The following is a 27,445-nucleotide window of genomic DNA, read 5'->3' as shown; positions in this document are numbered from 1 at the left end:
AATATGGCCAATACGTTTAAAAAGAAGAAAAGGAAGCAATGTGACAGAGAACCTTTGCAAGATCAGAAGTGATAATAAGCTTTGCATGTGACACAATTCTTAAACCTCAATCAGAAATGGGTTCTTTTCGAGTTAAGGACGAGATCAAATAAAGAATCACTCGTCGCAGGAATTGTCAACAAAAAACCCTGCATACTTGACTATTAAAATAGAGCAATTGGTTGTTTCAGGAGCATTTTTCCATTCTTAAGCCTCTTTAAAAAAAAAATTGAGGTAATTTGTTCACATCTCATTTATATGGCAGACTCTTGTGAGTTCTCACCCTCACAATCCCAAATCCACGCAAGAAGCATTCTGACGCTGGAAACAATGAGTATGTTGCACATTCAAACAAAATCAAGACCATGAAATATGGCTATAGTAAATGACTATGAAGGTCATCGTATTACAAAGCAGACATATCAAAACAATTTTTTTGTGAGTGGTGCTTTCTCCTCGCCCTTTCTCTTCCCTACCAAAAGCGAGAAAGAGAACAAAAAAGGTTGTCAAAGTTTTAAGAGGAGGGGTCGATCTGGTTCAGTCTTTAGGCCACCTCCAACTTAAGACATAATAAAAGTCAACTTCTACACCATGGTCGCCCTAGTTACAGTCCCTACTTACACTTAAAAACACTACACAACAAACAAAAAGTATAGCACCAGCCAGATGCTCTAACCGCTTTAAACCCCTCGAAGTATAGCATCACCCTCATCCTGAGGAATCATGCCTTCCTCTTCTTCCCCCAAATAAGAAGAATGAGGTCCATTGGCAAATCCTCCACCATTCTTGGGTTCCCTTGCATTCTCACCATTGTGGGATGACCGACTGCGTTCCATCATTGTCTGGTGAAAACTGCGCACTGGGGAGCGCTCTCGTGCCTGTGGAACCCTATCATATCGGTTGGGACTTCGACTACGGCTGCGACCTCTATCTTGTCCATAGTTGTTACCACGGTCACGGTCATACCTGTCTCACACAACAAAAAGGTATGCCCAACCATTACTTCTCAAAATACTCAAAAGTGCACATTCTAAAGCCTTCTTTTTTTAGTAGTCAGGAATACATTCAGCTCGAGAAAAAGAAAAACATATTTTTGGAGCTACAAGGCCAATTGAATTGCTATTACTTGGCATCAACCGCATCGCCCATTCTTTATCAGCCAAAAAAAAATGTCGCTCTCTATCTCTCTCTCTCTCAAAATGTGGTTGCTTTATCAATATATATGTGATTATACCGAGCCAAAACTGAAAAAAAAATAAATAAAATAAAAGGAAAAACACTTTCGCTAGCAGGTATGAAAACCAAATGCAGATGAAACGTTAGAAGTAACATTGCAATGATTAATGCACATTATGAACCGAGTCAAACTTCACAAACCACGCACAAAAATTGGCATGCAGAAGTAATAGTTGTACCATGGTAGAATGGAAGGACTGTTTTTAGAGGCACCAAACTCCAATCTATAAGTTCATATGAACTAATAAGAGGTAAACAATTAATAAAAATAATAATTAAAAGACAAGCCTCAGTACCTCTCACGTGCCTCAGAGTCATATCCACGGCCTCCACTTCTTTCTGGCCGGCCAGAAGAGGGAGGAGAAAATCCCCACCCACCCCTTCCACCATGACCTGAATCATTACGCCCACCGCGGCCCCCATCACGACCACCAAAACCAGAACCAGAACCCCAACGTCTAGACCTTCCCATCCCACCACCACGAGAAGCCATATCACGAATTTCTGGAGGGACTCGCTGATTTGCGCCTTCCAAAACTTTGATGAGATCTGAAGCATACTTGGCATCCTGGTCACCAAAGAATGTGTAAGCCAAACCAGTGGCACCTGCCCTCCCCGTCCTCCCAATCCTATGAACATAATCCTCCACTCCTGTAGGGAAATCATAGTTGATAACCACCCTGTGACAAAATATGACTAATTGTTACTTTGATTTTTCACCTCTGAAAACAATAGCATGGGAGAAGGCATTCCAGTCTCTTTTGTTTTCTGGATATCTTATTAACTTAGAAGTTGAAAGCATCATAAAACCATTTACGAGGTACAAATTATAAAACTAGTGAGGACTGCATAGTCTGCATTGTAAACCAGAAGCTGGCAGATGAACCATAGATTAAAAAAAAAAAAAAAAAAAGTGTAAATCAGCACATCTTCAACTATAGTTACTTCAATTGACAGGGTCACACACACACAACTATATATATATATATTTTAGTTCTCCAACTCCCACAGTAATTGCATCATGCAAAAATGAAGGAATATGCTGGGATATCAGAGGAAAATCACTTAAATCACTGTCACAGATGTCTTATTAACATCCATCTTTAGCGTAGCATGGTGGGTGGGTGAATGCTCCCAATGCCATGAACATCATCCTCCACTCCCGTGGGGAAATCACAGTTTGATAAGCACCGTGACAAAAACTATGACTGTAATTGTTGCTTTAATTTTTCAAATCAGAAAACAATGACACAGGAGAAAGGGTATTACAATTACATCTCTTTATAGTTTTTTTTTTATGTTAATTTAGTAATAAATCAAAAAAAAATTTAACAGGCACAAATTATAAAATTAATAACAACTGCATTGGAAAACAGAAGCTGGCAGATGTACCATAGATGGCTCATTCATAGATAACTTAAATTACATACGTACTATTAAGCTTCAACCATGGCCTGTCTCAAAAGAAGTTAAGGGGAAGAAATATCTGAAAAACTTGAACTGACATCCCCAAAAAGCAGAATGCTAAACATTATGAGTAATGCTGCATACACTCCCACTCCCACTCTCACAATATGGAAGTAGGAGTTGGAGGGTGCAGCATTTCTCAAACATTACTGCCGTGTATATTATTTTTTTTGATAAGTAAACATTATTGCCGTGTATATAATTGCCCCAAACTTTGCTTCTCAAAAAATAATTCTAACATAGAATGCAATGCCATAAAACATTAAAGAAGTGACTATAACTAGGTAGTCCCCAACCTGATATCCTTGATATCCAGTCCACGAGCTGCAACATCAGTCGCTACAAGAATCGGAGACTTCCCAGTCCGGAACTGACCCAACACGTGATCTCTCTCACCTTGAGATTTGTCTCCATGAATAGCAGCAGCACCAAACTGGCGGGTAAGATTGCGGGCAAGTTGGTCGCACATCTTCTTGGTTGAACAAAAGATAATTATCTTTGATCCTGGTTCTTGAGATCTCAATATCTGCTCCAGTCGTCTGTGTTTCTCCATGTGTGCCAAAACTTCAACATGCTGCAAGATGCCGAAAAATATATAGTATTAAGTATAGCATAGATGAAAATAGAACTTCTCCAACAATCCCCTGATAACAAAATTCAATACAATTATGCACATTAAAATAAGAGATTTTAAGAGAGGGAAAAGAAAAACCAACTTAAACAAAGATATATAGAGCTACTACAACACATTTTCGCACCTGCGTGATGGACTTGTTTGCAACAAGCTCATCCACATTGCCAATGTTAACCTGAACAGGATTGACCAGCAGATCTGCTGCAATCTTCCGAACCTCCTTTGGCCAAGTTGCTGTGAACATGAGGGTTTGGCGGCGAGGAGGCACCTCCTTCACAATCTTCCTTATCTGAGGTTCAAAACCCATGTCAAGCATGCGATCAGCCTCATCAAGAACAAGGTAAGAAACTTGATGAAGGCTAATTCTCCTCATCTCAAGAATATCATTCAAGCGGCCAGGAGTGGCAATCACTATGTCTGATCCTCTGTCTATATCTCTTAACTGGGGTCCCTTTGGTGCTCCTCCATACAAACACTAACATGAACAAAACATTAATAACATTAGTACCAAACCATATACGTCAGCTATAAGCATCAGCTATTATCAGGAGAAACAAACTTGATATTTATAGTATAAGATAAAATTACATCTGCAATATCAATGCCTATATCCAGGAAAAAAAAATGATGTATATTTGTATCTAATTGGAGTCAGATCTAACGTACCGTGCAAGAAAGCCTTGATGACTGCCCGAACTTCACAGCTTCAACTTGTATCTGTGTTGCCAACTCCCTTGTTGGTGACAATACCAACACGGTTGGACCCAATTTAGGGTCATTCCGACAGCGCTTGAGATGAATAAATCCTGGAAGCAAGTAGCCCAAGGTTTTCCCAGAACCAGTTTTGGCAATGGCCACTATGTCTTTACTTTGAAGAGCAATCGGCCATGACTGTGCCTGAATCGGAGTTGGGGCAGGGAACCCAGCATTGTGTACCTGGAAAAGCAAAAATCCAGCAACCCCTGTGAGAGAGGTACTGGCTTCTCGTTTCTGGGGTTTTTTTTTTTTTTTTTTTTGAACCTAATGGCAGAAGAAGCACCATCCCCCATATGCAGGCGGCCAATGCTTGCGGATGCAAGCTAGAGCAGGAGGAGGCCTCTTCTTCCGTACGGACTGAGTGGCAGACTGAATCATCACCAACGGCAGTCCTGGCCACGAACTTGGATGATTCGGAAAGCCCTTCCCAAAAATTGGTCCACCTTATAAGGGCGCTCCAAATTAAATGCAAACCCCCCACAAAGAGGGCACACAGCGTACGACATAAGCTCCTCCCAGGAGCAAATATCGCACCTGCGACAAAAAGTACAGATGGCAAAAAAAGGATTAACATGAGTCTGAAACTCAACATTGGACCTCCAGTAATCACAGAACTTTGCACAAGCAGCAAACTTACGTGAAATCTTGGCCACCGATAACCCATAAAGACCGAACCAACAAAACAAAGGAGCAAAAGAGAAACAGAAGTTCATACCTCTCTAAGAATCTCAGGTGGAAAACCAGAAGCTTCAAATGATGTAAAAGGCGGAGGCACATTGTCACCCTAAAAAAAATTGTGAAGGAAAAAAAAAAGTATAAACTATCATAAAAAGATGAATACATAAACCTTAGGGAAGTAAAGAAATATAAACTAAGGTCTGACAAATAAATTTTTTTGATAAGGCTGATAAATTTTATAAACAATTTGTAGAGAGATGAATACATCAGACCATACAGTATAAAAGAAACATAAACTTACGTCTATGAAAATAAACTTTACAATAAAAGAAAAGAAAAGAAAATGTGCAACTTAGTAAACGGAAATTGTTCATTAATTCAAAGGAAATAGAAGTTGTTAACCAACTATAGTTTTCACTTTATACATAGGAATAAGTCTCTTGTGAAGGGTGTGTCCAAAATAACCCCACAGTGATGGGGTAACTACAATTTTAAGAACAAATCAGCAAAACAATACACCAGGCATAAGCAATTCTGGGACAATGAAACAAGGACAAAATACGTGTCTTGAAAACCTGACTTCAATATTATTGATTACTATATTAACCATACACTTAAGTATGACAGCAAATGGATCAGCTCTATAAGCAAGCTGAGACTTGTAAATTACTAAATTAACCCTGATATCTGGTTTTCCCCTTCTCTTCAACTCAATAAGGAAAAATTTAATATATCATAGGTAATCAAGCTAACCAGTTAACGTAAATAACCATCCATCTTCCATCTAACTAGAGAAAAAAAAATCAAGTTTACAGATTCTGAAAATCTAGAATAGAACCAGAGATCATTGGAAAGAGGACTGGGGAGTGAGGAACAGCTTCCAATACATCCAGTCAAAAGAAATGTCAGGATCACTGAAATTTAAACATCATTGTACTATATCCAATGCATGAAGCTTTAAAATACTTACAGTAACAGATATTTCATGCCGACGACGATAAGACTCCGCAGAGAGACCAACTCCTACATCTGACGCTCCATGCCCTCGTGTGGAAGATCCTCCATGTCCAGCACTGAGTGTCCCATTTAAAGCATTAATGGTTCCGCCTCTTTCACTCTAATGCAAAATTATGGACATTGCATTAGTCCCAATTGATGAACAAAGATAAAGGAAACATAATATATGGTTCAAGAGCTTCTTTTTTTTATGACGAGGAATGCCTCAAGACAGGGCCACTTCATATATGGTTCAAGAGCTTAAGAGGAGGTCTGAGGGAAACTTCAGTCAGCCCCCATGTTCCTGCTTTGGATAAATGGTCCATTTGAATTTGTTAACAGTTAAAGAGCTTTTCTTTTTCTTTTTTTTCTTTTTTTAATGACAAGGAATGCCTCAAGACAGGGCCACTTCATATATGGTTCAAGAGCTTAAGAGGAGATCTGAGGGAGACTTCAGTCTGCCCCCATGTTCCTGCTTTGGATCAATGGTTCATTTGAATTTGTGAACCAATTCTTCGAATTTCAGTAAGACTTGTATACAACAACCGGGATCTTGTTCACAAAATGTGAAGAAGAAACATCAAACCAAGGCTCTTAATCAGATGCAACAAAAGCTACGGCTGCATGGATTTTGAGACTCTTCAATACAATGCAACAAAAGCTGCAACCAAGCTCACTCAATATCATATAAAAAATCCAACACAGCATAAACAGATATCATCCAGCATTTTTTAAGTTAAATATCATCTATCCTACAAGCAATTTTTAAGACTCTACGCCAACTAATGGGGTACAAATCTTGTTAAAACTCAAGAAAGTCAAGAGTAACACTACCCATGCGTCCATTCATGAAACAAAATTAGCTAGCACAAGTGGAGTGCAAACCTGCTGACTCCTTGATCCGACCTCGGGTTTTGACCCACCATTGATGCCTCTGCCATACCTACCATCCTCATCAGGACCATAGCCATGACGCTGTCCTTGCGAAGATTGTTGAACTTGGACAGAAGAACTAATAGGCGCTGGAGTGGACTTCTGTGGAGTAAAGCTTGTAGGCCTTTCATATTGTGTGACATTTGTGTCTGGATTCCAAAAGTAAAGGTACCCAGTTTTACCATCAACAAGGCCTTTCCACGGTTTGGGGAGCGTGGGGTCCTCTGGTGCATACCGTGGACCTGAAGAAGAGACAGTCACAGCGGTAGCCATTGCAAGGGAAGCACCAAGACAATCGAATACAAACCTACAACACAGAATATGGGTAATTATAAAGATAGATTGGACAAACAAAATTTCCAAAAAGACAAACTTAACAACAAAGGAGAACACATGAAAGAAACAACATACCACCAGCTATACAAAAACAGTTGTTAATTAGCACAAGCAAAAAGCAAGAAATTTCTGGACACAAGATGGGTCTATTAGAAAACAAAGAAAAACAACAAAACCATAAAATGATATGTAAGGGATGTATGTGTATCATTTCTCAGAGAAAAAAACACATGCCGACTATGCTAAGAAACTGAGCTGAGTAAGTTTTATTTAAGTGTACATCTTAATCTGGGACCCTTGATGTTAGAATATAAATTATATTATTAAATTCATCATTTCTTGTCCGCTTAAGCTTATAGGAAATTGTTAATTTAATTATTTAATTAATTTTTTAACCCTCCCTGTGGTCTCAACTCCTCCAGGCCCTTACAATATTTAATTCATAATGGGAGGTGGACAAGGAACTTTGTCACTTATACCATGATAAATCACCATTTATCCCTAAAGCTTAAGCTTAAAGAAAATGGTTGGTTAATTATTTAGTTAATATTCTAACAATTGATTTTAAAACGTCCCTCTCTTCTATTTTCTAAGCTAAAACAGAGCACGCGATTAACAAAAACAAATTAATATCAGGGAGTCAGCTCAAACGAACCACGAATTTACATACTTGTCCAAACACCCAATCAAAGACGCAATTTAACATAACACCGTAAAATCCTAGCTCAAACACAACTTCATATCCTCGCAGCCAAACAACAATCGAGCTCCAAGACATGAAAATTTCCGTTTAGTTCCCGATAAAACTGACGAAATGAAAAAAGGGGAACAAAAACCGAAACCAGCTCGGATTAACCATAGAAAAAAAAATAAAAATTCTTTCAACACTACATTACATTAAAAAAAAATAAAATATAAAAAAAAAAAAAAAAAAAAAAAAAAAAAAAAAACCAGATGAAATCCCTACAACCGAATAAAGAAGTCCAAATTCGTATTTTCTGAGCAACCAAACAGAGCGAATAGAAAGCAAGAAAAATAGCACCCAGTAAAACCCTAGATTTAACCCCCCCCCCCCCCCCCCCTGCATGAGAACAAAAATCGGATTCAGATCTGAGCGAGAAATTAAAAGGCAATTGTACCTGACGGCGTCGGATTGAGATTTGAAGAGCGAGAAATGCTCGGAGTATCTGACTCGACCCTCCTTATCCCCCTTTCTCTCTAAATTTATATATCTCTGTGGTTATATACTCGAGAGAGAGAGAAAACTACGCTTCAGATGGGCGAGAAGCGTAGAGAAAGGAAAGTGGGAAGGGAATGAGACCCGAATGGGGTATTTATAGAGATCTAAAGGTATCGAAGGAAAATGACCTTGGGTTGGGTTGGGACTATGGTTAGGTATTGACGTCGGCGTTTTGACCCAAGTTTAAGTCGTTGAGGCCCTCTGAAAATGTAAAATATCAAAGAGTTTGAGTAGGTTTCCCTTTTTCGTTTTTACTTTGATGCAAAATTACATTATTAGTTTTTGTGCTTAGTTTAAATTACATATCGTTAAAATTTTGTGGTTGGTTTGTAATTAACTTAATTTACAAATTTGTAGAGTTAAATTCCGTTAAAAATTTTGACAGATTCTATAAGCGCCACATCAACACCAATAAAATACATCAACACCAATAAAATAACGACACATATCGATCATAATAAAAAAATTAAAAATATAAATTAATAAAACTTAAAATTTTATTTTTAAAAAATTAAAAATTAAAAATAGAAGAAAAAAAAAAAAAAAAAGGTGGTATGGCCACTCCCAGTCAATGAGGGTGGCCACACAACCTCCAAAGGCATCAGAGGGTGGCGTGCGGCCAACCCTCTAGGTAGACAGAGGTGGCTAGGCTGCCACCCTTTTTTTCTCTTCATTTTTTTAAATATATATATATATATTTAATTAGTGCCTAATAGAATCTATCAAAATTTTTAACAGGATTTGACTCAATGGAGCGATTTGTAAATTAAAACAATCACAAGAATCTCTGAATTAATTTTGAAATTAGAAAAAAATGATTTGTAATTTAGGCTAACTATATGGACTAATAGTGCAATTTTTCCTTACTTTTATTTGAAATATGTTTGGGTAATATCATTTTTACTATAAATAACTCTTTAAAATTTAGGTGATAGTTTACATTCCTAGGGAATGATTAGTAATATATATTTTAGTAAATAATGTGATAAGTGTCGCATGAACTGTCGTGTCGGTTTTAGATATAGTATCATGTGATAATCTATATTTTAATAGTTAATGTAATGTCACGCTGTTACGCCGATTTGTAAAAAACTTATAGAAAAAGTTATAATACTTGTAGCTATAATTTTATTTTGCAAATTTAATGTCGTAAATTAGTGCAGTCCAAAGAGAAGGATTAGCAAACAAAATATTAGTTTTGTTGGTAATGAAAATACTTTTGGCTGATTTGTTTCTTGAATAGAATGAAGAATGAGAGGAATAAAAGGATTAAGATCATAAAACAGAACTCAGGAGTTAGATTTGATGGTAATGAAAACTTTTTTGTGTTGATTCTTTTTATAAGTTGTTCTAACTTCTAAAATGTAGGCTTAGATTTGTTAGAAATTTGGGACATCGTTTTGTAGTCTGTCCTATTTGGGTCAGAAGCATTTTTCGTAATATTAAAAAATAAAATTGAAAAATCATCAGAATAATAACAAAAAAAAAAAAAAAAATGATGAAGCTACCTTATTGCCTAATTTTCTAACTTCTATCTTCACTGCTGTTAAAGGGCTTTTTTTTCTTTTTCTTTTTCTTTTTCTTTTTTCTCTCTCTCTATTTTGTTTCTTCTTTTCAAAACAAAAATATTAACAAATAACCTAAAATGCAAAAAAATCAAACACTATTTTTCACCATGGACGAGTTGTAAGAAATTTCCTCCAACCCAATCTCTAAAAATGCCGCCTGTCTCTTATAATGTAAGAAGCACATGCTCATATGCTTTTTTAATAGCATTGATAATATATATATATATGAAGAAAAAAAAATAGTTTCTCACATGCTCAAGGGACACATGCACTTTTAGAGACTGGATTGAAAGAATTCCTATGGTCCAATATGTAAGAAATTTATATCATTTCACATTTATGTCATCACTTCTTCAAACTAAAAACAAAAAATATCATCCAAAACATATTATCAAATAGAACCAATTTTTTTTCTTTCTTTCTAGGATTACGGGGCTTGAGGGTACAATTATCTACTTAGCGTAAATATGTTTTTATGTACATGCCCCCCAAAAACATTAGGAAACACTGTTTGAATAAGAGTACTAGCAGCAGCAGCAACTTCCCTAAATCCAATTTCCTTCCATAGATATAAGAAAAACTCTTAAAAATAATTCATTGAATCAGATTATCTTGTTGTTCTATAAATTAAGGAAACACCAGGGGAACCAAAAATTGTACCCTAAATCTAGAAGCGAAAGTAGTTCCTTTAACATTATTTTAATATAAAAGACTTTATATTTTTTTCTCTCATTCTCCTAACATTTATTTGAAACAATATTTAAATAATTTTTATTTCTTCTCTTTCTCCTAGTATTTAATTTAAAGAATATTTAAATGGTATAGGAAAATGATAAAAGAAATTATTGTGGAGTGCATTTAAATAAAAAAAAGAAAAAAGTAATTTAATTCTTTAAATTGATAAAAAAAAATTTAAGAAAAATTATTGCTAATGCTCTAATAAAATATCCAATTTTTCAGTTTATGCATCGCCATAAGCCATAACCCTAAAGCATACATCTACGAGCTTCGTGTCTCACCAAGAACGTGGGTATACTGAACATATTTCCTTTACACTATGTTTGCAAATGCATATAAATAAAATAATGAGAATAGAAAATAAATTGAGATTTTTCCTAACATCCTATAGCTGCTGCAATTTATTTTTTTCTCTTTTTTTTTTTTTTTTTTTTTTAAAGTAATAAATTAATCTCATCTAAAGCGTAATACACCTTTAAATACATAAAAAATACACAGAGTGAACTATCTAACTAGAAAGAGCAAAGCAAACAAAAAAGTTACTATAACTAATCGACAAAAAAGACACATACATTGCTGCTGTCCATAGATACAATATTTCATAGAACAATGATAAAATTATTTCCCCCAACATCCTCTAGAGCCGCTACACTTTACACTTATAAAAGTCTCAAGAACGAGCACATTTCAAATAAACTAGTAGAAAAGTTATTATTGCATTATGGGCATTGTTTGGCAACGCGGCAACGCTTTTGCTTGTACAAGATAGTGCTATGACTAACAATCAAAACATTCTAACTTTTTTTTTTATTTTTTATATTACATCAATAATTTTTTGTTACTATTCAAATAAAAAAATTCATTACAATACAATTTTTTTTTTCACTTTTCTATATAAATTCTTTTTACTTTATATCACATTATCACTTTTTACTAATTTTAAAATTAACAACTCACTACTTTATCCTACATAAATATTTTCCAACCATACCCCTGAAAAGAAGAATCCAATACCTTTGTACTTTGATTAAATCCTTTTCTTTTCTTTTTTTTAATTTTTAATCTTTTTAGAACTTGTTAACTTTTTAGATTTAACACGTCTTTAAAGTAGTGTATGACGTGTCTCGTATACTTTTTCGTACTTTTTAGGCGGAGCAAAGAATGCCACATGTAACGAAACACTCCCTTCTCCACATTTTATTCCTCTCCCCCAATCAAAAAATAGGTGGTAGGTTTATTCATCTCATTAAAGAGAATGTTTCAACAGATAAGCAGGCAACGTCAGAAACATAAAGATAAATCTCAGTCAATAACTTTTTATCTTCCTTAACAAATAATTCCAAATTTCTGTTGAAATAAGCAGAAGCTTAAAATGAATTAGGTGAGGCATTGTTTCAATTTTTTGACTTTAAAAAAAAAAAAAAAAAAAAAAAGGATCTAAGAAATCTAAATTAAACAAGTAACAGGAAAAAGGGCTCCTTCACATGAAAAATCATTGTGTTTTGTTCATGATACATTTGACCAAGTCTAGAATACGAAAGTAATCGTAGAAGAGTGAAGATTCTTTACCCCCAAGTCCATCTCGATGAAGCCTGTTGCTACCTGCGAGATTATTACATGGGCTCCCACCAACAATAAGATCAAATCCGCCAAACGAGCCCATCAACTCCTCCAACCGATCGCCATTTAACTGCTGCACGTCTGCAAGGTCGATCAAATTCCCTCTCTGGTTTGTTTGCTCCCACCAACTCCTGACGATATTCCTATTTACTTCTGAAATCTCAACTGACACAACATTCTTAAGAGGGATACCAAGCCTATGTAGCGCTACTTCCGCACCACCAATCCCAGAGAAAAGAGAGAGAAGATTGATGCCATTTGGGAACATGGCTTTCAAGACCGAGAGATGGTATGCAACTGTGTCAACCTGAAATTAATTAATACATGCTAAGTGACATTTACAATTCCCCAGGGACATTATCAAACAGGAATAATTCAAAATTTAGGAGAGTCTATTTGGAAGTAGAAGATTAATTAACAAGCATTTCCCGCATGAAATAGGTTACATTTTGCAAACAATTTAAAATCAATGGCAGCATTTCTAGATATCCATGAATAATTCATGTATTAGCAACTCATGTTGTGAAGGGATTCAACAGAGACAACAATCAATACAAACTGACAGCAGATTCATACCTGGAATGAATTACCGAGTGATTTAAATCTATCAGTTCGACTTATTCCACCTCCCCTCGTGTGGTTAGTTGGGAATCCCAAAAGCTTTTCTACTTCATCAGGCTCAAGCGGGGCAACCTTGTTCCTCCCAACCCAGACCAGATTCCACTTTCGGCATTCATCAAGCACATACTTTTGAACATGCAGCGGTGGTTCACCATCATAGTCTTCAATTGCCTTGCGGATTCTCTCTGTCAGTTTTGCACTGCCAACGCAAGTTTGTAGGCAATTCAACTTTGTTCTCGGGTCCCACGAAGGCCACCATTTCTTTGTTAAGGGAAATGCCTCAAAAATGGTGCTTGGTGGAAGCGGAACAAGAGGATATCTGTCATGGATTGGGATATTGTGAACATAGCCCCTTTTCCTAGCTGCAGCACAGAAATATTTCGAATCAACAAATTCCGGCTCCACATCATACAGGAACCGTGAGATAGTGGTCCAAACCCCTTTAGGAGCAAGAGCCACATTCTCATAATAGAAAAAGGGAGGCCCAATGGCTGCCTCTGGGAGTGTTCTATGAATTGTCTGGCACATTTCATTAGGGACACCAAACCCAATCATTGGATTTGGGAGACGGACTATCTCATCATCATCATCGTGAAGGAGCCTCTTCTCTAACCCCCTCTGCTTTTTCCTTTTCCACATCTCATAATCAAAATGTTTCCTTTTCTTGTATGAAAGATTAGGCCTCGGCTGTGAAAATAGACATAACAAATCACCTTTGACCCATATTATTCCCAACATGCTATGAATAGAATCAATAGATAAAACTATGTTTCATTATAATTAAGGGAAAATAAACTAAACTTAAGCTTCATATTCACCATATTGGTGGATGAATTTATATCCACTTAAAGATGCAAAATGGATTACCTTGTCTTCAAGGGGGAAATGAACATCAGCCACCTTGGCCATTTGAGCAGCAGTGATAAAATCTGTCAACTCCACAAGTGAGGAGTCGAGACCTGCAGTGTTTGAAGGGCATAATAAGCCAAGGAGAAAAGAGAGGTGAAATACATTGTGCTACAATAGAAAAGAGACTGAAGAAGGTTTAAAAAGTCAAACTAAGAAACCAACAAATAAGTAGACCAAGGACTCCAGTAGTACACAGATATAAATCATTATTGTGGTTAACAGCACCTAGAAACCAACGTCACCAAGTCAACCTGGAATATACCTTGATTACAATAGGGTTTATAAGAAGAATGTTGCTACCCACCTTCATTTAGTTATCCCTGGTTCATTAGATTGCCACTTACAGTAGAAATCCAAACATAAAAAAAAAAAAAAAAAAACAAAATATAATGCTGAATAATTCATTGATATGAAAAATAACTACAATAATGCCTTGATGGAAATTTTGTGGCAAGTAAGCCGATACGGGAAATGTCAAATGACTACATTTTGACACAAGTTACTAATTGCGCCTCCCTAATGTCCTCTACCTCTTAGAAAGTAACGGGCATAAAAAGAAGCTTCTGTAGAACATTCGAGTTACTTCAGCACAATAACAAGCACCCTAATTTTTTTATAAACTAGATTACAACAGTAATCAATACAGCAATGTACTTCTTCCTTATGTCCCACATGGCAACACTTCCAAATCAGCTGAGCAGAAAAGTCAATTATGATCTAAGGAAAACGATTGATCAAGGGATTTTAACCGAAAAGTTGAGCATCTGATAGTACCATCCATACTTAAATGAGAGCATAAAATTCATGAATAAATTAAAGGAAATTATCCCTATTCTTCACAAACCAGTTAACGCACTATCCACATTTCCACATAAACCTAATTCCTAGCACAAGACCAAATGGGAACTTGAACTATTGATATAATTACCAAAAAAGTACCATAAATGTATCAACAGTAAAAACTATTGAGGGAGAAAACAGTAAAACTATTGAGGGAGAAAACCCAAAGAACCTAATATCAATTTTGCAGACTTTAACTGCTGCAAGACAAACAGGCAAAAAGTTCTTTATTTAGTCTATTTATTTCGGGGCGATCCCAGTTCTATACTCCCTTCGTACTAGAACACATCTCCTTTTGGCATGCTTTTAAACATTTTTTATAATTTATAAAATAAGAAAAAAGCAAAACTGGAATTAGTACAATAAAGAAGCAAGTAAAGGTTGCTCACAAACTTCTGTCAAGGGTCTAGACGTACTTTTTCACTCAAAAAAGCACTCCATTCAAATGAAACTTTACCCAGCAAAGGCATCAAACATCTAAGAGGTATTACATAGAGCTTCTCTCATGAGAAATAAAACTTTTTTATAAGTAATTGAATTTCATTAAAAGCATAAGGGCACAACCCAAGGACACGATATATAAAAGAAAAACACCTGACCAGAAATAAAACCAGAAACATTATACCCTTTAAAAAAAATACCTTGAAAATGGAAACCTTCAGTGACCAGTATGAATAAATTCATTTGATAAGTTATTCATACTGGATGAAGCAAAATGAAAAAATTTTAAACCCTGTCCGACAATAGACACTAAAAAGTCATTTAGCATGGACAGTGTATTTCACCAACATGGCAAGCTCCATCGGTCCCTTTTTTTCATTTCTTTCATTTTCCTGTGGCTGTTAGGGTGTGAACAACTAAATCTTAAATCTTCACAATCTATCATCACGAACAGGAATAATGAGTAATACACAGCTAAGACATTTCAAAATCCACATAACAATGAAATACGCACCACATCTCTCTATTGCTATTGAAGCCTCATCCCTTGTGTACCCCATTTTCACTAAAGACAACAATTTCTCATCCTCATCAGACACAGGATTTGTGATTTCCTGCAAGATAGATCAATTATGTGCAAATTTATACACATAATCAGCAAGAAAAAACTTAACTGTCATCATAAGCCTCCATGTGTGCATCAATGTGTGCACAACTTTCAATGTTATTGCAGATTTAAAGTTTTATATAGCTTGAAGACAAGAGCCACTAGGACTAGGACAGCCATGCAAATATGCAATATAAAGAGTTTCTGGCAGGCATATGTTTGCAGAAGGGTATGTTAGATGAATGGTTAAAAAGTCTATGCATCAGACATCATCTAAGCAGTCAGTTCAGCAAAAAAAAATTATATTCACCTCGTTGTCGGAAAAACTATCAACATCTGAGAAATCATCAAGAAAGCTCCCTTCACATTCCAAAGAACAATGATCAGAATCGATATGTTGCTGTCCTTGGGGAGAGCTTTCAAGAGCCTGCAAAAATAATCAATACATTAATCAGAAATTGGGACCTCAAGTTGTACACAAATTCAAGCTCTGGATGTGCTCTAGACAATATATTCAATACATTCTGGTCTAAGAAGGTAGCCATTCAATTAGGTCATAAAAAAGAAGTGATGGTCCAGCATGGTAGGCAATTGATTAGGCTACTCAAAACAGATCATTCATCAGCAAAGAGTAAGAGACGGTCTTTTATCCTTTGAGTGTGAGTGTGTGTGTGTATGTGTGTCTGTGTGAGAGAGAGAGAGAGAGCGGAGAATTGATTACCAAGCACAATATGGTTTAGTTCATAGAATCAGGATGTAGATAATGGAGAATAATTTACGTAGACAAGACAGCATTAGCAAAAAAAAGCATACGAGAACTAGGTAGCTATTCACTCACCGAGTATGTAAGGAGGGTTTCTAGAATTGAATCTGTATTTTCCTTTCCTGACATTCATCAGAGAAGAGTTATCTAATGCTTATAAAGTGAAAACATATGCTTAATTTAAGTGAGACAGAGCTTATACCATTTTCCTGAATTGCTTTGGCTACCATCTTTTCAGAGAACCCCATCCCTATGAAATGATCAATCAACTTGGAGTTGGAAGAACCAGCTGATGAGCTTGCCTTGAGGCAGAAAAGGAGAATAAATAGTTATTTAACGAACAATTTGTATATTGACATTAAATCTTCATAGGCAAAATATATATGAATTAATGTAATAGCAAGTGCATGCCCTTCAATAGTAAGAGAACAAGGTATACTCCAAGTAAAGAAAAGCATGGAAAATAGTCATAAATTTCACATTATGAATCCAAGCAAAAGAATGTATAATTTCATTTGGAAAATAACACAAGGTGATCCTTTTGCAAATTTGGTTTTGGGATTAAATGAGAGGAGATAAATTTGGTGAATGAAATGGGAGATATTTTTATCAAACAAATGGCCTGAAATCCTTCGAAGACTAGACCCCAATCGGAATATCTATAGAAATTAAAGATCAAAATGGCACACACCTCAAGAGACAAAGACATTAACAGGTGTACATACATCTTGGATAACCGATTAAATTATTTGCTGAGTGATCTACCATGTCACTTTGATCTGTTTGTCTACTTGAACCACCATTTTGGTTAACCATGTCTTCTTCTTTTTTTCCTTTTTTTGGGGAATTCATTAACCAGGACCATGCAACAAGGGCTAACAAAATAAAATATGCATAATCCAGTAAAACTACAATCTCAAGATGGATGATACAACCGTATGAATAAGCAAATGCAAACTTTTCAAAATTGGTTTAGAGGAGAAATACTTTTATGCAAGAAATGGGCATAACATTTATATCTTTAAATACATACATATCACTCAAGAACATACCAAAATCTCTATTTATATATATGAATCATTGATTTATTAATATGCACCAAATACCAAAAAAATTGCAATCCGATACTTCCATGATACTATCTTTTTCTGATAAGTCATAAAAGTGATATGAGAATAACCCAAGTACATAGGATGTATTCAAGAGAATCCCATAGAGAATTACAATCTAATATCAATATAATTTACAGATTCAGAACAAACAAAAAAAAAAAAAAAAAAGAAGAAAAGAAAAAGGAAAGAAAAGAGATTTGAGTTCAATAATTGATTTTTCGACACCTTCAAAGGTACAATTTTTCATTTCTCTCTAAATTGTCCAGATAAGGCAAAGTGGCACAGCCTTCCAAACAAATGTCTTTTTATTGTCAACCAGACCTTGCAAACTAAAGTACTCTCATCTAACTCCTTATTTGGCATTACCATAACACCACCAAACATAACCAAGCCATAAAATGTTATCATTGTATCTTTTTGTTTACCAATTTGCCCAGTACACTAATATTTTTAATGCTGAAACCAAAGGAAATTTAGTATCGGCTGCTGAAATTTTTTTACCTCCCCAGAGCAAGCAACAGCTTCTCCATTTGGAAGTGTCAAACTCGAATTAGAAGATAAAGAGAAGTTATCAATTTCCAGCTCATCGTCAGTGTTCCAGTTATCACCCTCTACACCAGAAGTATCCCCATCCTGCTCAAGTATACACGTCAACACAGATATGCACTACAAATAGAACTGAAATCACATAGAAATATATCAATAGCAGAGAAAGATTATTTTTATCTGATATTACTGTTCTGTCAAGGCCAAGATTTTGGTTTGATTCAAAAATGAAGAATTATAATGAAAATGAAAGGATTCCCAAATAATATATCAACAGATAGAAAACTAGAATGAACAACAAACAATACCATTTCTCTGTAATCTACAGCCTTGTGCAAAGTTGAGGTTTCCAATCTGTTCAGGAATACAAATAAGGAAATAAGTGCCAACTAAAGGCAGGTTATATACCACTCACAAATTAAAGTAGTAATGAACAATATAAATATCGAAAAAATTCAATATAAATATCTAAAAAATTTATATATATATATTTCATTTCATACGCTATTTCGATTTGAATTTCACTTTAAAATAATATATTTATAAAATTATATCAAGCACCATGAGACTTACATAAAGGGTTTGCTCACAAAAGAGTAGGACCCATAATGACACTCAGGTTTGAAGTAAGAAATCTCTGAGGTGCGGTGTAATGACCCAGGAAAAAGCGTTATCCACATATGCGTTATCACCCTAAAATGACTAGTCAATTTGAAGTTTCTCTATAATAACTTATAAAGCTCAATTTCACCTTAATTAGTAAGCAATGTAAGACTTAGCACCCATGAGTGTCTTTACTCACTCTATGTGGACTACTCATCTTTTCAATATGAGACCGAGGTGTTACAACCACTCCTCCTTAAACCCCTAACATCCTTGTCAAAGCCACATCATACGGTGCTAACAGTATCACATAGATACCATTTGTAACGACCCAAGGAAAAGCGTTAGCCACATTTACGCTACTATCCCAAAATGACTAGTCAATTTGGAGCTTCTTTATAATCACTTATAAAACTTAGTTTTATCTAGTAAGTAGCCAATGTAGGACTTATCACCAATGAGTATCTTTATAAACCACCCACTCTATGCGAGCTACTCATCTTCCTAATATGGTACCGGGGTGTCACATGCGGCGTTAAGATAACCATATAATTTTGAAACATAGAATTATGCTAGAATTTATCCAATCAAGCGGGGACAAATTTGTGGCCCACAAACTCTTTGACCAAGATCTTTCAGCACATACACTCTCTTACAGAGGGCCAGCAATCATATATGATTCACTACATTGCATAAAATCAGCTGTACATTAAAAAAAAAAATCTCAAAATGGTCAGAATTCTTCCATGAAATCTCTTATAAGGACCTCTTTTGTTCTCCACCACATAATTTAAAGCAAGGAGCATAAAACACAGAAAATACATTCACACACCAAATATATTCCCTAAAAGGCAAATCTCCCAAATGCAAACTAACCTAGAACTCCTTGGGCGATATTCAACACCAATCCAAACCAGAATAAAGGATCCATTGACCTGTACACTATCCTAAGATGATTAACAAACCCAAGATATTGAAACAATGATGAATCACATATAATCCAACAGATATTCACTAAAATTTAGCCATATGCCAGAAAGCACATCATACAAACGCGCTTGTAGACAAAGAGTTGGAGCTTTTTGCCAGAATAGACTTGTTTCCATACGAGCGGATCGCAAACTCAACTGAATTGTCCCGTCAATATATCTAATAGAAGACATATTGAAGTGCATTAAGTAAACAAACCTTCCCTAGTGTCTTTGGGAGGTAACTTGAACTACTCTTCCCATTTTGTTTATTTAATGGGTTCAGCAACTCTTTCTCATAATTTTCACACTAAATCAAACAAAAGTACATACTAGAACACGCTTTGTGAAGAACTAACACACTTGGTTCATGCATATCGTAACAAAATCTTTCAAGCTATTATTGCAAGGTTATAATGATGATATATAACGTTTCTAGTTTGTAGTGATTAACATGTGCCACATTATATTGAATGGTGTAGACTTTAATCACCATATCCAAAGAGAAAACAGCAATAGATATGCAAAACAATCCAAGATCAACAATTAGGAAATATAAAAGAAATCAATTCTAGATTTTCACATTCATAATGACGATACAGAGCTTACATTTCTTCTCATACAAGGTTTTGAAAGCCTTTTTACTATTTGATTATATCAAGATAAATTAAATTCAAAGCTAAAAAGCCTTTTTACTCGGCTTTCCTAAATCTGAAAAGTGTGAGAGAATCTATTAATTAAATTTAACTATTTTACATATAAATGGAGTTGCTCAAATCTGGAAGAATATATGAGACCATTATTAATAAGTATTTAACTGCCATACGAGCATGTTAACATCAGCATTCTTGCATTTCCTCTTCCAGCAAAATGGAATGAGAGTACAGAACTCTCTGAAATGCAGAGTTCCAAATTGATCTAACCAGGATATAGGCAAATATAGCAATATGGTTGTTTGTAAATATACACCTCTAATTTATTTGTCTATATCCTTGTCCATAACACAACTAATTTAACACGTGCAGTTTTGCTTTCAGTGTCTAATTTCACTAAGGACCATCTGTGTAGGGTGCACTCATTTGGTTGAAACAATGAAAGGGGAAAGATCCTGGAATTTTTCCAATCTTACCAGACGCAATGCAGTGATTTTCTACACCTCCCAGCAGCTGTTTGTAATTTGGACTTACCATGCATGGCATAATCAATAATCAGATATTAATCCTACTAATAATCAGGTCAACCAAGAACTTATGAGCTTCGAGACCACGTAGAGGGAATTTATCTCTAATCTCTTAAGTGCACTCGATGGCATTAATTTGCATTCAACCAACCATTCACAAATATTTCATTTGCTTGTACAATGACTCGTTGCCTTCTTGGAAACCAATTCACATACGTCCCCAAAAGCCGCATGAAGAAAAATATGAATAATTAAACTAGTATTAGTCAATTTATCAAAACGTAACGACCCGGGAAAAACGTTAGCCACATTTGCGCTATCACTAAAAAATGACTAGTCAAGTTGCAATTGGAACTCCTTAGAAACAATTTGAGACTTAGCATCCATGAATTCCTTTATAATCCACCCACTCTATGTGGAGCAAGTCATCTTTCAAGTGTGGTGACTAACTTTCTAAGGTGCCACAACCTCCCCGCTCTAAAATTCCTTACGTCCTCCTCGTCAAGGCTCACACCATGCAATGCCACATGGTATTATCAATTTGTTCTAATACCATTTGTACCGACCCACAAAAAATGCTAGTAACATCTGCATTATTACTCCAAAATGACTAGTCAAATTGCAATTGGAGCTCCCTAGAATCATTTATAAAGTTAGTCTCACCAAATAATGAACCATTATGGAACTTAGCATTCATGAGCTTCTTTATAATCTACCCACACTACGTGGGGCAACTCATCTTCCCAATATTGTAACTTAACTTTCTAGGGTGTCACACAAAATGTTTCAAATCCTTTTTTTTATAAGTTTCCAAACCCTCTTCAAACACAAACTCTAATCTCAACATCTGAACCCCACCACAGCCTTAAAAAATCAGTCACAAGGCCCTACACGCCCTCTTTGTTCTGCATCAAATACTCTAACAATAACAAACAGCAACAATAAACCTATCCCTCTGTTTGGTTCCTAAGAAAACTTGAGAAAATAATTTTCAAGAGAAACAGAATCTCAAAAATGCTATGTTGCATGTAGTTCTGGAATGAAAACTCACTTTCCAGTTAATTGTCCGGCGACTCCGGCCCAATATATACTCTTCGCCCCAAATGTGAACAAAAACTTACGAATGGTAAAGTTTTGAGAAGTGTTTTAGGTTTTGAGTTTTGAAAAGTGTGAAAATTGGTAATTATTTTGGTGGAAGCCACAATTGAAAAAAGTGTAATATGTGGGGTTAAAAAAAAAAATCGTTTAGTTTTTTGAAAAACAAAAAACTGAGAAGTGATTTTAAAAAAATAAAATTAAGTAAAAATATATATATATATATTGGGAAGTAGGGCCGCAAGACGGATCTGGCAGCCACCGTGAGCGGCCAAGCCAACCTCAATTTTTATTTTATTTTTGTGTAACAAGACAACTTTTAGACCTGAAAAAAAAAATTAAAAAAAAAAAAAAAGAAAAAGAAAAAGAAAAAGAAAGAGAGGATGAATTAAGTTATTTTTTGAGAAGTATTTTATGTTCAATTTGTTTAAGAAGTGTTTTGCTTTCTGCAAATAGTTTTTGCGATTTGTTTTGGAAGATTGTGTTAGTCATGGGTTACGTCCAAAAACTCGGTTCAATAACCGATGTTTAAGAAAAGTATTCAGCGTTAAAAAGAAAAAAAAAAAAAAAAACAGTTTTCTAAAATTTTGCGAAACAAAGCCGCAATTTTTCCTTTCGTTCAGTTTCCTGCCCTTTTCTCGACAGCCAAACAGAGCATTACGCATAAATTAACTTTTTAACTGCCCGCTTAACATGATATAATTCTAATTATTAAGCAAAACCCCAACTTAAAAAAAAAAAAAATTGGCAAAGAAATTTCTCTCGTTCAGAGAAAACTTACCACTGACACGAGAACGAAAGGAATCTCCCAAATTCTAAATCTACCTCCGCTCAAAACGAAAATGTACTATTCCGTCGGTGTAAACCCCTCCATCATACGGCTGTTAACGGTGAAGCTTCAGCTGCCAAAAAAGAATTGTCGAACAAATTGTAAAAAAAAAATAATATATCGCTGAGCGAAAGCAGAAGAAACTACATGCAGAAAAGGCTGAGAAATTTTAGTACAGAGAGAGAGTCTGTTACAGTAAAGAGCTCGTGAAATTTTGAGAGAGAGCTTTTGAAGCACGAGGAAGAGGCCGAGGCCTCTTTTGGCTCGGAATCTGATTTTCAGGGAAGGGTAAAACTGTAAATATCACTCTCCACACAGTTAAAGATTTTGATACTCGCCGGCTGTAGCGAGAATAATTTGCCAATAAAAGATTTTGTGGTGGGCGATCGATTGAGATTCCCCATTTGGTTGTTGAATATTTTAAAATCAGGATTCAATTTTAATTTATTGTGTGAATTTTAAAGTTTGATTTTATAAGTTAAAATTTTTTAAAAAAATTAAATAAAATATAATTTATTTTTAAAAAAATAAAAAATAAAAAATAAAAAATTCCCTAAACAAAAAATATGCTATTTAATTATTTATGTGCCGGATGATATGGGATTTCATTCAAATTCCCTGCAATTCTTTGTCTTTAATTGCAAAAATTTCGACAATTGATTTAAAAAAGCAATTTAAATTGAATTATACAAATAATAAAATCAATAATAAAAAATATAATAGGTATAGCTTTTTTTTCTTTTTCTTTTTTTTGGTGAGTTTAGTGGTACGAAAGGAAAGGTAGAGCGAGTGTGAGATTTTTGTAGTCTCGAGTGTGGGACTCGACCTTTCACCTTTGTTTTCTTTCGAAGTCAAACTGACATGTTTACTGGAATTTTGTGGAAAAGAAGAGACGGTTTTCGTCTGTTAATGTTTTTTAAAAGTAATTTAATGTGATATAAAATAAAATAGTATCGAGTATTTTGTATTTTTAATTGTTTATTAATATTTTTTTAAAAAAAAATGAAATAAATAAATAAATAACAAATAAAGCCGGAATTGTTATTGTAAGAGCTATAATTATGGTGGACATAATTTGAAGAACTCTGCATATGAGAAAATAATAGGAAATAATAAATGGGGAATAGAATTACTATTCCTTTCATTTATTTTCCTACCTTTTTTGGGCAACCAAGTAGAGCATTAACAATCCCGCTTAACATGATATAATTTATAATTCTAATTATTAAGGAAAACCCGAAATTAAAAACAAAATAGCAAATAAATTTTCCTAGTTCAGAGAGACATAAGCATGGAAGAAGAGTGATGTTCGCCTCATTTGGCAAGTGATTGAAGCACCTTGATTTTGCCAAACGATGCCGTTGCATCTGCTGGTATGTGAGTAGAGTTACATTATTTACTAGAAAAAAAAAAAAAAAAATTAATACCTTCAAATTGCATGCTAACATGTATTAATAAATTGTAAAAGAATTGTAGAGGTATGTTTTATGTAAAACCCTACATCTTAGGCTGGCTTACGGCTTAGCTCTCTCTCCCAAAAATAATATTGTCAAGGAATTTTATTTTTCTGTTTTTTTTATAAAAATAAAAATAAAAATAAAAATAAAAATAAAAATAAAAATAAAGGAAGGAGGATGAGGTATAAATGAGGAAACTACATGCCGAGGGTTAGAAAACCCAATATTCCCTATATATTATGTGATTACATTTTCATTTATGTATTTATTTTATTTCTATAATGACTTTCATTTTTTTGATTTATTTTTTGAGGAATGTTACAGTATCTCCTTGTGTTCTCCTAGAATTAAAAAATTACATCTATGCCATTGCAGGAGAACACCGAAAAATGTTTAGAACATTTCTCTTCTTTTTTTGTTGTCAAGTCTACATTTATTTATATTCCAAAAATAAGTGCAATTCTTCGTTATTTAACATTGTAGATATTGTATGGCCAATTCATAGAAAATAAATACAACTTTACTTAACTATTTTGAAAGTTAATCCTCTCAAATTGATCATTTGGAGGCTCGATCTCCTCGAAAGAATTGATTTGTCCCTTTATTTTCTTATATTTCCAATTAATACAAATCATCGAGTTTTTATCACGTGGTATCAGAGCAGTTGTCATGTTGAGTATCGGATCAGACGTAACTTGTCGAATATGTGATGCGACTTTATGGTAAAGTCACATAGGGCGGGACCTAGATAGGGCTGCCACCTATAGAAGACAAGGGTCGGTGTAGCCACCCAGTTGTGAATGATGGGCTGTCGGAACATTAGTTGAAGAATGTGCTGATATATTATAATTTTAAGTGTCTCAAATCCGTTAAATACAATCTTAATGATGTTTTTTTACCCATGTTTGTTACGTAGAGAAGGCAGAAAAGTTATAGGGGAGAGAGAGTGGGAGGAGGGGGGGAGAGTGAGTGAATTTATTTTTAACAAAATTATAGTCTTTATTAATAAAATCAATCAATCAATCAATCAACAGCTACATTTTAATTAACTTCAAACATACCTAAGAGTGATTTTTTTATTTTTTTTTGTTACACTAGCGGGTTGTAGCGACAATAATATAAAATAAATGCTAAAATCAAGATAGTAAGATGCTATTTAATTGTTTACGCGGTGGATGAATTCTCTGCAATTCTTGTTATTTTTAGTTGTTTGTATTGGATGACATGATATGCGATTGAGACAACGGAATTGCAAGGCTTATAGGCTTTGTTTGGTAAGGGAATATGAGTTAGGGGTAGTAGTAAGATATGATATAAAGTAAAAAAATATAAAAAAACAAAAAAAACAAAAAAAAATGCATGAAAAAAGTGAAAAAATTTTGTATTGTAGTGAATTTTTTTTATTTAAATAGTAGTAAAAAATTATTGATGTGATATAAAGTTTAAATATTTTGAAGTTGATTGTTTTTTTAAAAAAGTAAAGTGGGGAAGGGAGAATTTTATCTCCCTTGCCAAACAAGGCCATAATTCTATAAAGATTTAGGCAATTCATTCAAAACAAATAATTTAAATTTAGTCACATAAATAATAAAATAATTAAAAAATAATAATGGGCGATTTGACCACCTCCTAACAATGGAAAAAATGTTCTCCACTAATTTTGTATTTGGCGAGTGTCAACTGGGATTTAAAGAAAATGAGCGGAAGTGAAAGGGAAGGGAGGGCGAGGGTGAGTGCGAGTGCGAGAATTTTGTAGTCTTGAGTGTGGTATTCAAAATTGTGAATACTGAAAATTTTTTTTTTATTAAAGTTATATTTTGATGATTTAGAGAATTTGAAACAAAATTAAAAAAAAAAAAAAAAAAAATGAATAAAATATGAGTAGAATTTAAATTTAAAAAACCTATCTAACCATATATTTAAAAAATAATAAAAAAATAAATGCTACCCAAACATATCCTCAAATTTTTGATTTGGGTGTAGCCAAATACCTAATTTATCCCTCCTTTTGGTTTGAAACAAGCCCAAAAATGTAATTACAGACATTTCTTAGCTGGCTTCCACCATCCAATTATTAATGCATGTCACTATCATGGTTACTGCCACTATCTACAGTATCTTCACCAAAAATAGAATAAAGTACAGTAAAGACCACTTGCATTGGACTGCTCAAAGTTTAGTTAAATACCTTTTTGCCCTATAAGATTTAACAACTTTATTAATTGTTATGAGCATATACCGAAATAATACATTCATTCATCTGCCTTTAAAAAAACTAACGAATTTATTCGTCAAACTAATCAAAACTTATCACATCTCGTATGCCTTATTAAAAATAAAAATTGAGCTTAATTTCAATATATTATCACGTTTGTATATAATAATTGAACTAATAGCTATTAATTGCCTTGAACTCAAACAGCATGAAGAAACCCCCCACCCTCCACGCACCAAAAAAGACATACGAAAATCAATTTATTTCCAACAGAGCAACGTTTTCATCAAATCTTCCAGTTACTACCTTTGCGAACCTCAAACAATCAACGTTCTCCTTAAAAAGTCATGTCTATGTTAACATGATACCTTGTAAGTATAGAAGAACACTAAAAAGAGTTATATAGTATTCCTCTTTAGTTTTTTGGTCGGACTCTATCTAAATTCCTAATTTTAACCCTCATTTTGGTTTGAAACAAGCCCTGAAAGGTAATTACAAACATTTTCTAGCTGGCTTCCACTATCCTATTTTCAATGCATGTTACTATTATTATCACTGTCACTGTCATTATTATTTTCCAATTATCAATGCATGTTATTTTCAAAATGTAACAATTCCATGTTTTAAGGATATATATCAATTTAATATTAAATTATTTTTAATTTGAATAAAATCTCATCCTTTTGAGAATTGAGGTGTCTGTACCACTCCTCCTATCCCATAATAAATGATTTTTTATTTTTATTTTTTAATTCATATGGTCATATTTATTTATTTAACTTCTCATATTCTTCTTATATTTATATTTAAACCTGTATGACTTTTTTAACCCACCTTTTTTATAATCCACTTAAATACGTATTCAAAAGATTACATTTATTTTACTGCATTAAAATATGTGTTATTCATCTACTCTATTAGAATATTAATTAAATAATTAATTCATCATTTTGCATCAATTTAAACTTTTAAGATAATTAATGATTTTACATAATATGAAAATGTCAACTACTCACAC

General features: G+C 34.3%; 2 protein-coding genes across 4 annotated transcripts; both read right to left on the bottom strand.

The window, feature by feature from the left end:
- Positions 1 to 385: 385 nt before the first annotated feature.
- Positions 386 to 8,378, bottom strand: LOC133859864 (DEAD-box ATP-dependent RNA helicase 14). Its single transcript, XM_062295422.1, has 9 exons — positions 8,215 to 8,378; positions 6,692 to 7,046; positions 5,781 to 5,927; positions 4,848 to 4,916; positions 4,043 to 4,312; positions 3,501 to 3,851; positions 3,039 to 3,316; positions 1,572 to 1,955; positions 386 to 1,005 (listed from the first exon to the last, which is right to left on the bottom strand). Exons 2-9 carry the CDS (start codon positions 7,010 to 7,012, stop codon positions 720 to 722), a joined length of 2,106 nt encoding a protein of 701 aa, XP_062151406.1. The 5' UTR covers positions 7,013 to 7,046; positions 8,215 to 8,378; the 3' UTR covers positions 386 to 719.
- Positions 8,379 to 12,072: 3,694 nt separating this feature from the next.
- On the bottom strand, positions 12,073 to 23,108 carry LOC133859863 (DNA (cytosine-5)-methyltransferase DRM2). Of its 3 annotated transcripts, none has more exons than XM_062295419.1 (11): positions 22,950 to 23,108; positions 22,708 to 22,828; positions 18,389 to 18,434; positions 18,036 to 18,167; positions 16,625 to 16,724; positions 16,498 to 16,544; positions 15,970 to 16,086; positions 15,567 to 15,666; positions 13,730 to 13,821; positions 12,818 to 13,549; positions 12,073 to 12,548 (listed from the first exon to the last, which is right to left on the bottom strand). In XM_062295419.1, the coding sequence occupies exons 3-11, from the start codon at positions 18,389 to 18,391 to the stop codon at positions 12,114 to 12,116; spliced, it is 1,758 nt and encodes a 585-aa protein (XP_062151403.1). In that variant the 5' UTR covers positions 18,392 to 18,434; positions 22,708 to 22,828; positions 22,950 to 23,108; the 3' UTR covers positions 12,073 to 12,113. The 3 variants fall into 3 exon arrangements, with proteins under 3 accessions (XP_062151403.1, XP_062151404.1, XP_062151405.1); XM_062295420.1 differs by having other exon boundaries at positions 22,932 to 23,083; XM_062295421.1 differs by lacking the exons at positions 22,708 to 22,828; positions 22,950 to 23,108 and adding an exon at positions 20,781 to 20,835.
- Between the last annotated feature and the right edge of the window lie 4,337 nt (positions 23,109 to 27,445).

The sequence above is a fragment of the Alnus glutinosa genome, chromosome 2, assembly GCF_958979055.1.
Source record: "Alnus glutinosa chromosome 2, dhAlnGlut1.1, whole genome shotgun sequence".
Taxonomy (NCBI): domain Eukaryota; kingdom Viridiplantae; phylum Streptophyta; class Magnoliopsida; order Fagales; family Betulaceae; genus Alnus; species Alnus glutinosa.
This window is presented reverse-complemented; position numbering and strand designations above follow the sequence as displayed.

Bases quoted from the DNA above. Each gene is read 5' to 3' on its own strand.
- LOC133859864 (XM_062295422.1), bottom strand. From the start codon at position 7,012: ATGGCTACCGCTGTGACTGTCTCTTCTTCAGGTCCACGGTATGCACCA. The intron at 3,852-4,042 runs GTACGTTAGATC...TGTTCATGTTAG, and splicing joins CATCAAGGCTTTCTTGCACG to TGTTTGTATGGAGGAGCACC. The intron at 1,956-3,038 runs GTTGGGGACTAC...ATTTTGTCACAG, and splicing joins CTGGATATCAAGGATATCAG to GGTGGTTATCAACTATGATT.
- LOC133859863 (XM_062295419.1), bottom strand. The intron at 16,087-16,497 runs GTGAGTGAATAG...TTATTTTTGCAG, and splicing joins AAACCCTCCTTACATACTCG to GCTCTTGAAAGCTCTCCCCA. The intron at 13,822-15,566 runs GTGCGTATTTCA...CAAACACTGCAG, and splicing joins AATAGCAATAGAGAGATGTG to GTCTCGACTCCTCACTTGTG.